The 13,963-nt window shown below is 34.8% G+C and overlaps 1 protein-coding gene across 1 annotated transcript; it reads right to left on the minus strand.

Moving 5' to 3' along the window:
• Positions 1-749: 749 nt before the first annotated feature.
• rpl14 (ribosomal protein L14) lies at positions 750-7,170 on the minus strand. Its single transcript, XM_059349678.1, has 6 exons — positions 7,123-7,170; positions 5,811-5,912; positions 5,089-5,183; positions 4,029-4,128; positions 2,238-2,291; positions 750-929 (listed from the first exon to the last, which is right to left on the minus strand). The coding sequence occupies exons 1-6, from the start codon at positions 7,123-7,125 to the stop codon at positions 870-872; spliced, it is 414 nt and encodes a 137-aa protein (XP_059205661.1). The 5' UTR covers positions 7,126-7,170; the 3' UTR covers positions 750-869.
• Positions 7,171-13,963: the final 6,793 nt, after the last annotated feature.

The raw sequence follows: 13,963 nt of genomic DNA on the forward strand, positions 1-13,963 counted from the left end.
AATGTCATGTCATGTCATGTAGTGTCTCAAAATGTCTGGAATTTTACAAGACAAAAAAAAATACTTTTTTCCCCTACAAACTTTCCAGTTTTATTTCTCTATATTTCCTGGAGCAGGGGGTCTTTATTAATGTATCTTGACTTTTTTTTAATGGCTGTTGACAGTATTCTGTTATTTATGGAGTGATCAGGTTTTTACCAGATAATATTCTTTGTAATAAAAGATTTTTGAACCTGGCTTTATCTGAAGTTCAGATTTCTGTTATGGATATGTACCAAAATGATTACAGCTTTAATGAAATGCCTAATTTGCTCATATTGTAAATGTAAATAAATCATGCCAATTACATTATCCCAGTTATACCAGTCAACGTAAATACATTTTAGGACCATTTACTAGTTGCACCGAGGGAGAAAACCCAACATATTTTTAGCTCTTCAAGATTCAATGTTTTTAAAGCAAAGTGATATGGCAATACCAAATGAATAACTGTACATCTTAAAATGAGAAACTACATTTAAAACCTTTGTGATATTTTTTCTATAATGCAAGTGTGTAGAAAGATACATAAAGTTTGCATTTGAGTAAAATATATATATATATATATTTTTTTTTACTGTTCTTCTAAGTTAAATGTTTGGCACAGCAGAATGTAATGTAAATATTTTTAAAATACATCCTTTGGCTTTATGATTGTAAATTACATCAAGTTTAATGTTCTCATGAAATGCAACACTGTAAGAGCCGGCTTTTAACAGTCTATAAAGTTTATTTATCGAACTGATCCATTACAGGTTTTGCCGAGTGGAAAAAGCAAAGAGAAGACACAGATGAACAATTGAACAGGAGATTTATTTTGTGAGCACTGTTCACTTCTTTGCTGCCTCCTTCTGCAGCTTCTTCACCTCGTGCTTGATGATCTTGTTCCTCTGCAGAGACAAAAAGAAGAAGTGCATTAATTTAAAAAATACTCAATAACTGCTGTAGGAGCGCTCCACTTTACACTTAGACTAATGGAGCCTTCAAACTGAAATACCATCGTATGGGAAATCAAGCGGCAGCTCTCGAAGTTAATAATCACTTTTCATTTGTCTGCTAAAGCCCAGGCATTGACGGCAGCACAAAATATTGTCAATGCTTGCTCGCTGACATAATTAAATCAAAGTGACCCATCATTAATCTTATTAGCTGCAGCTGTTTAGTCAGTGAAAAGGCTGCTGATCACATTCAACGCAGCCGTTTCCATCACTACGCACCATGCTCACCCAGAGGACACCTGATCATTTAATTCATGTTAAAACTATAAAGGTGTTCTTATTCCAATTTAGGGCACTGTACTTATTAAATTACATGAAACATGAAAGTACTGAGGCACGAATGTTTCAGCCAAAACTGAACAACTAGTCCTCAGAGGGACATCATGTTGCCGCAGCTGAAGCTGATTACGCCTTTAAAAGTCCATTTATTCCTTTTCTTGGAGATCCTCATTTGGGGAATACCAGTTTGCCTTGTGTATATGTATATATATATATATATATGTTTGTCTGTTTACCCTATGTTTTGTTATTTACTTTGTGAATATACAGTACAGGCAAAAAAAAAGTTTGGACACACCTCATTCAATGAGTTTCCTTTATTTTCAGGACTATTTACATTGTAGATTCATCAAAACTATTAATGAACACATGTGGAATTATGTACTTAACAAAAAAGTGTGAAATAACTGAAAACATGTCTTATAATCTAGTAAGCAAAGGGTGGTTACTTTGAGGAATCTAAAATACAAGACATGTTTTCAGTTATTTCACACTTTTTTGTTAAGTACATAATTCCATATGTGTTCATTCATAGTTTTGATGCCTTCAGTGAGAATCTACAATGTAAATAGTCATGAAAATAAAGAAAACACATTGAATGAGAAGGTGTGTCCAAACTTTTGGCCTGTACTGTATATATTGAAAAAACGAGAAAAGAAAAAAAAAAAAAAAAAACGCAAGGTACAATATTGTAAAGAAAACGAAATGACTGATTATGTTTGTGAAAGTAAGAAGTCTTGCAATAAAGTATTAAAGAAAAAAGTCCATTATCTAGAACAACTTATTATCAATAAGCAAGAGGGGTAAACATGCTGCTAATTAGATCATGTTAAGTAAAGGGCAAAACAATATTTTGATTGTTAACTTGTAGATGTAAATAATCTGAGTGAATAAAAACCAGCCTAAATCTGTTGTACTTACCATCCTCTTGGCCTTCATCACCTTGTAGCGGTCAAAGTCAGACATTTTGGCCCTCTGCAAGAATAACCAAGAAAAGAAAGTCAGGGATACAACATGACTGGCTTTACGTTTCTCACAAGAATTACCTTAGTGCAGCAGAATTGACTTTTAGAAAGCATGGACAGGTTACACTCAGTTTGTTACATTAATACAAACACTCAAACGCAGACAAAGCTTTGGAAACGAGTCGTTTCCGCTACACTGAATTTATCCATTTGGAGATTAATGTCAGGTAGAAAACATAGTGAGGATAAACAATTTAAGCAAACAAAAAAGTTCCATTAAACTGTTAAATGTGTGATAACCAATCAAGAGTTTCCTACAACTGTTAAGGGGACATGGGCTGCCTTTGATGAATTAATTACCGCTTATTCAAACATTGATAGAAACTATATTATGCAATATAACCTTAACCTCTAAAGCAGGGGTGGGAAATTAATTTTCCCAAGGGGCCACATGACCAATACCACGAAGGTTACGGGGGCCGGACCAAAACTCTGAACTAAATTCTGCTCAATATTAATTTAATCGCTTTATAAAATACAGTAAATTATCTGGTGTTGAGCTGCTACTGATAGGAATACAAGTTATGATAAGATTGTTAATGTGGAGTAAATCAAATATAGCAGTAAAAAGTAGTAAATACTCCAATCACTATATCACTTTTCCATTTTTTTTAAACACAACTGTAAATGTCCTTTAGTAAGCTTCCCATTTGTGTTTTTGTATTATATAGCTTGTTTTTCATGTTTGTACATTTTCAAGGTGTTTAACAATGTTGTGATGCTTTTATTTTGAAAAGGTGCCCAGGTCTGCTTTAGGGTAACCCATTATTTCACACAGGCTAGGTTACATGATTTGTGCAATCATCTAGTGTCTAAATGTATGACTCAAAAGGCAAGAAGCCATCAGGATCTGTTTTACAATAAATAGCACATTAGAGAAAACATGTTTTCCCTCTTCTCAGACAATTGTTAGAAACAAACAGATCTTTCTCTCAAATTTATCTGTGAATGTTAGAAATTACAGAAGTCTAATGTTTGCTCAAAGGTCACAGCCATCAAGGTGATTAGTCCTAGCTGGATGCTTACTGGGTTTAGGTTGATTTTACTGGATTAAAATTAGTTTGCATTTTAAAACTGACCAATATTCTGGAAGAAACCCCTGCAGTCTATCATTTACAGAGTTGGTACATATGGCATTTTGACCTGACAAAAGCAGTATGTGCTGTATTGTTGACATGAAACCATGAGGAACCAGCCACCACAGCACCGGCCAAGTTTTTGAGTGTCAAAACCGTAGAACATCAGATTGTCTCTATATGCTAAATACCAACAAGCTACTCAGAATATTGCGGTAAAACAGGAACCCATATCTTTACCTAGCCATTAGCAACTTCACCATGACTACCCAGGCTATAGGAGTCACTGATTGAATGTAAAATAAACATTTCCAGTGTACAAGAACTCAAACTAAATGTGTGTATACAGTTAAGATTAATACAGTTCAACTGCAGTCAACAAATAGAAAAAATAAATCCATACATGGCTAAAATACAAACAAACTGTAACCAACACTGGAGCCACTTCTGAGAAATGTCCAAAAGCAGCTGGAAGACAATATTCTCTGCTATAAAAGCCAAGAAATGTAACAGAACCATGAAAGTTACTGCTGAAACTGTGGCTATAACAGACACCCATACATACCAAACCTCAATATATTGATGATCAGACATTAAAACAGTGTATTTACCTTCTGTCTTGCCTCGATCTTCTTGGCCCAGCTGCTTTCTGACCACTTCTGGTTGACTTCGGCCTTTTCCCAGGCTCTCCTCACAAACTTCTGGCGGGCACTGTGAACCATTAAGTACAGTCAGTAAGACACCTTGTGGATTGTACCTGCTTCCCTAATTTATGTACATTAGGATGTCTTTAATGACAAAGTGTAGCATCTGATGTATGTAGCCCAGTAGAACAGGATAGGTACGCAATGTGTGGTCGTCCTGGATTTTAGCAATAAAAGGGCATTAAAATCCTTAATGCATTATGCCACTCAATTTATCAGTTACTGACCTCAAAAATCAATATTTGAAAACACATTTTTGTAATTAAGCTGTAATATATACTTCTTATATTTGTACTAAAGTATGGGGCTGTATCAAACTTTTTTTTCTTCAAATAAAGGCTTCTTTTAAGGGTTTGGATTCAAACTTTGAATGTCTGCTGTCAGACTTTGGTGACACCTTAAAAATGCTTAATTTGAAAAATGTAATTAAATGGGTGCATTTTAAACATTTTTTTTTATTAAAGCAACTTTCTTTAATGAATGTCTGGTATGAGAGCCAAACTATTCCTACGCGTGTGCAGCAAGTTGGAGAGCCAACAGTTTATTAATCACAATGACAATGTTTTTTAAAAGATAAACACTAACAAATACGTATAAGAATATTTCTGTTAGACAAAACATGTGAATTTTTCTGACTACATCCATCTTGTTTAATCAATTTTTGACTTAACAGAGTTTTTGAGTTATAGGTTTAGTTTTCGATCACACAAGGTGGAAACATTGCTACGTAGCAACCAATGAAACGTTACATCTACAATTACAACTCTACTAATACTAATAATATGTAGCGCAATATTTATCTGCAACTGTGCAGGAATACAGTGTTACAACAGAATGAACACACATGCACAACAGCTTTAAAGCTTCTATCTGGACCAGTCGGTGCAGACCTACTGGAGTGAGGATCTCCATCAAATCTTACTCAGGATTTTTTTTGGTTTAAGGATCTAAAGCTGCTGCCGCTCACCTGTGGGGTACTTTGATGACGTAGTCTGTGAGCTGCATGCACTTGAAGGGCATGGACTGCCTCTTCACGCCTGTGCAGGGACCATCAACAAGAGCCTGGAAGACACAGGGAACATCAAACAATGTCAACAATTAATGTCATACAAGGTGATGCTTGCAGTGATCGATCTACTGTCCTCTAGGGCAGTAGTTCTCAAACTTTTTGAGTCACGACCCCCAATTTAACATGCATGTTGTCCACGACCCCCACTCACTGAACAGAATCTCACATGCACAGTTCAGGTCACCCAAAAAAGAATCAAAATGACCACAAAAAGGAAACAAAATGACCAAAAAGGAGACAAATTGAACACAAAATGATCAAAAAAGACACAAAATGACCAGAAAAGAAAGAAAATTACCAAAAAAATCACAAATTGACCACAACATCAAAAGACAAATTGACCACAAAATGATCAAAAAAGACACAAAATGACCAGAAAAGAAACAAAATTACCAAAAAAAAAATCACAAATTGACCACAACATGATCAAAAAAAGACAAATTGACCACAAAATGATCAAAAAAGACACAAAATTACCAAAAAAACACAGAAAATGACCAAAAAAAAGGACATTAGATGAGCTGACTTCCAAAATGATTTGGCAACCCCCAGAAATCATCTCGCGACCCCAATTGGGGTCCCGATCCCAAGGTTGAGAATAGCTGCTCTAAGGAGCTCACCCTGTTTTGGTCGATGACATCTACGATGGCCACCAGCTTGCCAGCATGGGGTCCGAAAGAGATGTAGGCAACACGGCCGATCTCAACGAAGCGTTTGAACACCTGAAAAGGAGAGTTTCACATTAGAAAACAGCTGAAATTGAAATGGAGGGTAAGCTCATGCAAGTGGATAGATGCATACAGTTTTAGCATACCAAGTTGGACAGAATTACAGACGCACAACAAAATATATCGTATATTTCTGCGACAACACGTTAAATTAGCCGGAATGCAGAGAAACCACTCGACAGATTGACGCTGACTAATATTAACCCTATAAAGCCTGAACCATGAAATAATTGCCAGAAAATTCAATTTTTGTAAAAACTGAGTGCTTATTAACCTGCTGACGAATTTTAAGAAATAAATTGCATATTGTGAATTCTAATTTGTATCATATTTGATACATCAGGTCTTTTTGTGCATTTTGTTGCTCACAAAGTTTGTTTTTCTCGAACTAACCAAAACATATAAACCCTAACATTTTTAACCTATTAAGACTTTGACTTTTCCTTTTTCCTCAATCATGCAAAATACATTTTTTTTCCATATAACACAACATCATACATCTGCTGATATGAAGTTTTTTTAATGCAGCAATAAATGATCCACTCGTAGAACCTGCATATCATTTTTGCTACATCTGGTATTTTTGTGCAATTTGTTGCTCAGTTTGTTTATCTTCAACACATGTATACATCAGGTTTTTGATGAAGTAGAGGTCTCAAAAATTACTGTATCTAATATGATACACTTGGCTTTATAGGGTTAAAAAAAAAAAAAAAAAATTCTGGCAATTATTTAGTGGTTCAGGCTTTATAGGATTAACCAGCAACGTTACAGCAACAGCTGACAACGTTAAATACGTTTCGACAAGCTAATGCTAACCAGTTAGCATGTGTTCCTGTAACGACTAGCGAGGCGTTTACAAGATGGGACTATGTTTAACAGTCAGTTTGAATCGTATTAATTTATTTTTGAAAGCGTCAAGTCAGCGTTTTGAGGACAAATTCAATAAAATGTGCTCTCTTTAGCAGCTAGCTAGCTAGCAGCAGCTAGCTCTGAAGGACCACGTTGTTCTGCGGGCAGGAGCCGACATCTTCCAGAAATGGCGTAAAAACTCTAAATAATCTTACTTCTACCCATTAAACACTTCACAAATATGCATATGAGTGTGTTAGAAATACACAGGACTCTTGCTGTCCCAGAACAATGAGATATGTAAGAAGAAATTCGACAAATAAAAATGCTAAAACTCTCACGGCGAACTCACCATGATGGCAGTCGGGGAGCAGAAAGGACGTCACAGCTTCCGGTCGACGCACATACGGCTTCCGTTTTCACTGTGCGCATGCGCAGTCCGCCTCGGCTTTATTTTTTTTACATGAGCATTTTAATAAATCATGAAGGACACCCTGAAAGTATTTTTCATTTATTTTGGTTTTGTTCTTGTTCTTGTTCTTTAGTTCTGGAAAGATATTTGTAACTTCCTTTTTTTTCTCAATTGAACCTAATTTGTCCCTTTGTTTTGAAAATATACTGTTTGGTTTCACTGACTTCCCATACACAAAAAAAAAAATCAATATTACATTATAAATCTAATTATACTATTGGCAAAATATCACATACATAAATCTCGATACACAAAAAAAAAATCCCCTCTTTTCTATATTTATAAGTGAAACCAAGCAGTATATTAATTCTATTAAAGACTCTACTAATTTGAAAGCTGCTAAAACTCTGAATATTTGTAATTTTTATAATATTTTTGTATGACAACCTCTTTATGATTTATTGAAACCCCCTGGCGACGTTCTGATGTATTTTTTTGTATTACACCCCACCCAACTGCCTTAATAAAGTTTATTTAAAAAAAAAAAAAAAAAAGAATTAATAAAGCATCTAAGTTTTAAAAGTGCCTAATATTGCCCTTCACAGACACTATTAGAAATGTGTTAACCACACAAGGAAGGGGTCAGCATTAACGAATTAAAAAGTAACTCTCTAATTCTTTCTTGAAAACATAAAAGCCAGGTTTCGCTCATCAATTTATAAATGTGCACACAGAAGTTGCTTAAAAGTGCATTTGAATTAGTTAAACTTCTTCATTCACAGACCATACAACGTCTTCCTTTTATTTCCCCAATTTTGCTGATTTCTAAAGTAAAAAAGGGATATCGAGACACCAAATCATTATATCCTGGAGGTTGTCATGTCAACATTTGAACACTTGAAGGCAGCACTGGATCTGGTCTCAATAGTATACACTCATGGAAAAAAAATATTAGACCTTTTTTCCTTCAATTTCTTGTTAATTTTAATGCCTGGGACAACTAATGGTACATTTGTTTGGACAAATATGGGGATATGAGCAAAAATAGCTAATTAAATTTCAGAGCAATCTAGCCATTTTCTATGGTTTTATTGATAATAACCAAAATCATTATCAAGAAAAACATGGAAATGTCTAGATATCAGCTCTTAAATGAAACTCTAATTAGCTATTTTTGTTGTTACTTAATATATTTGTCCAAACAAATGTACCTTTAGTTGTACCAGGCATTAAAATGAACAAGAAATTGAGGAAAACAAGGGTGGTCTAATATTTTGTTCCTTGACTGTATGTACAATATCTAAAATGTAACTGCTGTTGCCATATTTCTGTGAGGAAAGCAAAGGTCTCATTCTATTCTTTGGCTGAGGTAACTAATGTTATTTTAATTTGTTTTATAAGACTTTCTCACACTTTGGATATCTTTATTTATATATATCAAATACAATTTGTTAAATATCTTTGTTTAAACAACAAGTAGGCCTAGCTTTAAATGATGATTTTGAAATATAAAGCTTTTTACGTAGCCTACTTAACATTTTTTTTCAGGTTTTACTTTCTTAAATGCAATTGTAGCTTTCACATTTGAGATAAAAGGACAGGGAGCTCACAGTAATATATTTAATAGTTCACAAATAGCAACTGTTTTAATAGCTTTTTGGTTGTTGGAGAATTTAATAGAAGCGATGGACTGCCTGAGCTCATTGTAAAAGGCAACAAAAGATGGTTTTCTTTAAGCAAATTTACATTTATGGATATGAAATTTCGCCATCAGTATGATGAGGTTTACAATAAATATTTCATTGAGTTTTTCTTTATTTTTGTTAAAGTCAAAGAGCCCAAAATACAATCTTTATCAACATTGCTTGCAATAAAGTTACAAATATCAATCCAGAGACCTTGGACAAAGGGGCAGTACCAGTAGTAAATTTGAACAAATACTAACTGTATTTGTTGATTGGATGGATACAATTTATGAATTATTTTAAATGAAATTAGTCTTACTTTATTGATTATCGGTTGGGTAGCCAGATCTCCTTCCAATTATTGTGTTCTATGTATTTATTCCAATATTAGAGCACATATGGAGCTGTAGTGACATCCTTTTTAAACAGGCTTCTGATGAATTTGTTATTACCATGATTACCAGTTAAACAAGCTTTACCCACTGGGTTGTCTGACAAGGAGAGCAGGGACACATGTTGGGTTTCCACTCTTGGTTGAGATCTAAACAACGTGCAAACACCAGATGGGATCGCTCCAAAAACTTTGGCAAAATCTACAGGAGAAACAGGGATATTATATTCAGATACAAATTAATTATAAGAGTAGAGAAGACCATCCCTGTTGAATAATTGAGCTACATATATTCTGGTATTATTATACCAATAATCTATAAAGAGGGATTTGTGTTTAAATAGAATGTCCTTGTTGTTCCATATAAAATTGATTGATTGATTGATCATCATGACAGGAAGGCAGGAAGGCCTGTCGGTGAAAGGATGACATTTTAACGGTATTTTATCAATGTTATTGTTACAGCCTAAAAATAAGTTTAATCCACCCAATTTAGACAGTTAGTGTTGAAACCAGTAGGACATAACACAAAACACCGCTTTCCATCGTTCACTTAAAGTTCGCGACTGACACATCACTTATAGACTGCGGAGCCGCCATTCGCTTCTCCGTAGTCAAGCCAGCCGTCTCTATATAATGTAGTGCTCCCGTATCGTGATATTTACGGTAAATACACCCCGACACACTCCAGTCCAAGTCTTTTTACCAACCAACTCCAAGACATGAAGTATAAACACTTTATTGTTATTATTTATCACCTTTTTTCAGTATAAAACCTTATAAAACCTCTTACCAGCAGAGAGGAGATGAAGTATTAACGTTACATCAACAGTTACATATACAGTAAATGCTGTCATTTTGTGATAATATACCTTAGGTGCCATAGAATGAACCTGCAGTGAAATTAGTGACTGGAAACAGACAGTTTAATTTTTATGATTTTTTAAAAATATAATGTAATATTTTACTGTACATGTAACTGTTGATGTAACGTTAATACTTCATCTCCTCTCTGCTGGTAAGAGTTCTATTCTGAAAAAAAGTTGATAAAGAATGACAATAAAGTGTTTATACTTCTTGTCAGCTCGCTTGGACCTGGTTGGAGTGAATTTACCGTAAATATCACAATACGGGCGCACTACATTATATAGAGACGGCTGGCTTGACTACGGGAAGCGAATGTCTCGCAGTACTTATAGTCAGCTCAGCAGGTTGGAATTTCCCAGTGAGCTGCAGGAAGAGCTGTGCGTCACAGAAGACAGAAAGACTTCAGTCTACTCTTCAGCTTTGGTAATTACTATAATATATATATATATATATATATATATATATATATATATTTAACACAATTAATGTGATTTTGTTTTTGTTCTATTTCCTGATCTTCATCTCACAGTTAAATTGTTTTAACATTTTATTCTTCCACTCTTGAATTTAACTACTTCTTGGTTTTTGACAGACAGAAATTGGACAGCAGTACACTGACCATGGCAGGAGATCTAATCCAAATAAAAGTAAGTAACTTGTGTTGGTTAGCTATTATTTAATCTTAATTTTAGTCGTATGGTCCTTTAGTCAAAAAATTATTTTATTTTGTCATCAGTTAACTTCTGAATAATGGAACACAGTCTTTCTTTGTCTCATTTATTGATCAATTTAACATTTGCCTACAGATTTTTATTGCATTATTAAGATGCCGTATTTAAGTCAATTTTGAATGTTTTTCCACCACTACTTTTAACAATAACATTTCTGTTTCCTGTTGACAGAGAGCCAGAATGGAGAGCAGCCCAGAGAAGTCCTGGTAAGAACCTTTCTTTTGTTGGAAGATTTAGACACACATTCAATTCAATTTACATTGAAAAAAATGATATAATTAATTAAAACATAGCAAGTAAAACTTTAAAGAAGTCATATTAAACTACTTTGGTGTGTCACCTGCTGTCCAGGTATTCTCCAAGTATATATTCCTTCAATTATCATAACCCAGTTATCTCTGAGAGGTGTCTATCTATCGATACAAAGTAATCGTCATCATTTAGCTGTCTTTTTGTAAGTCAATTTCAGTGCCTTCTTTGCTGCTCTTAATAATATTGCAAAAGATTCTTTGCTAAATCAGGGGTCCGTCACCAATTCAGTATCAAATACTTCTTTCATATTGATTTAAAAAAGTTATCTAATAAAAAAAATCAAATGTTTGTCATCTTTTCTAACTTTCAGGTCAGCAGTTTACCAACTCTTCCCTCAGTGCAATGGCAAAAAAGGTAATATGATAGATTTATTTATCCTGAGAGAAAATGTAGCAATACAATACAAAAGTGCAATACAAAGTAAGGAAGAGTTCACACATCATAAAACCTTGTTGCGCATGTGTTGCAGGTGCAGACTTGCTGAAATATGTGTCAAGCTTTGTCTCAGAGAATAAAAAGAAGTCTCTACCCTTAAAGAACCCAGCTGGTGCCAGATTAAAGATAGGAGACTTGGATGACACCATTTACAGAGGAGATGTTGAGGAGTTGAATGGGTGGGGGCGATTCTACCTCCCCAAGGTGGTAAGGATGAAGGTCTTAGGTGTAGTGGAGGGGGCCTCATACCTGTGTGAGCAGCTCGTCCTGATGACCTGTGAGGACAAATCGGTGTATGGCTACGATGGAGAGAAACTGCATTTGGTGGCTTCTAGTCTGAAGCAGCTAATTGATGAGGGAATCCAGTATCCAGCTGACCAGAGCTATTACAGAGGACAGATTTCCAAAGATATGGTGAGAAGTTAGTTAGGCTGCTGGGAACAAACAGGGATTAATGATTGTTGACCCTGATGATTGATCACGTGAGCACTGACACCTTTTTTTAATATTGTATGTAGAGCGATGAGGAATGGGCAAAAATGGAGGACAGGCTGGATCAAGAGCATCATGAACTGGTGACAGTACAAATGCAGAGATTCTTGAAGAGTCTCTAACCCAGCAGAGGTGGGTATCCTTGTCTTTGCTGCCGTGAAAGATTAGGGTCCCCTATAATTGCGTCTTCTCTGAAATAATGAATAGTTCAGTAAGATATTTTTTATCATAAACTTCAACATTTGACTTGTAAACTCTGTTTTAAAAGCTTGCACATGCACATCTGGGCTTGTACTTACTGGCGAAATTTGGTAGAACTGCAACTTTTATGTTTCTCACAAGACAAATCCTACATTGTGTCATTCTTAATTACTGTCAACATGCTTTCCACTAGACATGGAGTAGCCAGCCAGTGTGGAAAAATAGCTGGCTAGGGGGCTCCGGGGACATCCCTCCTAGACATTTTTTTCCCCCATAAAAGCCCAGATTTGGTGGCCTCCCACAGATTCTAATGTCACTATTCCATCAAATACACTGATCTTAATCATTGCATATTTTAAGAATTAGGGTTCTTGTATATTTTATTCAAGGCATCTTATTTTGACAAGTCTTGTAAATTCTGTGGTCGATTCTGTTAACAGAATCGACGCCAACAATGAAACATCATGATTAGCTATACTGCATTATAGATGCGTCTATATGAACCTCACTTTACTTAAAGCATACATTGATCATTTATTTATACTTATGGCATCCTATGAGTCCTTATAACAATTGATTGTTGAGGTGTGTGTATAGAGGGGTATGAGTAGTTGTAATGTATTATAAGCCTCATCAGTCAGCCTGTAGTTTATAACCAGTCAAGAGCACTCATAAGACACTTGGATTTATAAGTCATTATAAGCTATATTTATAACTGTTGATATAGTGCATCATGAAGCTTTATATGTGTTTATGAATGCAGTCATAATGCATTATGATTGATTATAATGAGCATTATAATTCACTATGAATGCGCTCATAATGCACTATAGATGTAGTCTTCATAGAAAGTGTTACCGATATATTTTTTTTCCTTTTCAATAGGTGGAGAAAAACTAAATTTGAGCACCAGTGCACAGTTACACCAAGTTGCTTCACTGCACCAGATGAGCTATCCACTCCACTGACATACTTCTCCAAATTCTTTGAAGACGACATTTTTGAGACTATTGCTTGTATTCATGTCAGCTCATTGGAAGTAGCATCAACCACTTTTTTGAAACTTTGTATACAAGACATTAAAGAGAGAAGCTAATGAATTGCTAAAGTTTCCAAATGAAATATTTGAATAATTGTAAAATGGTAAGTTTATGTATGTGTGTGTATCCTGGGAGATACAAACTGTAAAATGAAAAATAAAAGTCATATTTTGAAAAAAATCATGAAATTGTGTTATTTTAGCCTAGATACAATAGAAAATAGCAATTAATTATTTTTCCAAAAATTTTACATGTGCTTGCCCATTTAAGGGTCAATCACAAGGTCTGTTTTTTCTTCTGTTAGTTTGTTCATTTGACAGTTGTACAGTTTTGTTAGTTTGACCTCTTTTATGGGCCCAATTCTTCATTACTTTTGTTTGAAAATTTTGTTGCTTTATACTTTGAGAAAATAAAGACCCCCCTTTTTTTAATATACTACCTGTTGTCCACATTCGGTCCCTCACAATAAAGCAAAGCTCAATTAAATGCAGAAAACAAGATACAACTCTACATATTACGACATCTACATATCAAGTCAGTGCAAGAGTCATTCAAAACATGTACATGAAAACATGGTTTTATGCAGTGAGGGCTTTAAGATTTGAGAGATGAGATGCTAAAATCCTT

Source organism: Centropristis striata, chromosome 14 (genome assembly GCF_030273125.1).
Source record: "Centropristis striata isolate RG_2023a ecotype Rhode Island chromosome 14, C.striata_1.0, whole genome shotgun sequence".
NCBI lineage: Eukaryota > Metazoa > Chordata > Actinopteri > Perciformes > Serranidae > Centropristis > Centropristis striata.

What these genes read in the sequence shown, in the direction of transcription:
- rpl14 (XM_059349678.1), bottom strand. An exon ending in ATGTCATCGACCAAAACAGG is followed by an intron (nt 5,184 to 5,810) that starts GTGAGCTCCTTA and finishes TGTGTCTTCCAG; the next exon opens with GCTCTTGTTGATGGTCCCTG. An exon ending in TGATGAAGGCCAAGAGGATG is followed by an intron (nt 930 to 2,237) that starts GTAAGTACAACA and finishes TTGTCTCTGCAG; the next exon opens with AGGAACAAGATCATCAAGCA.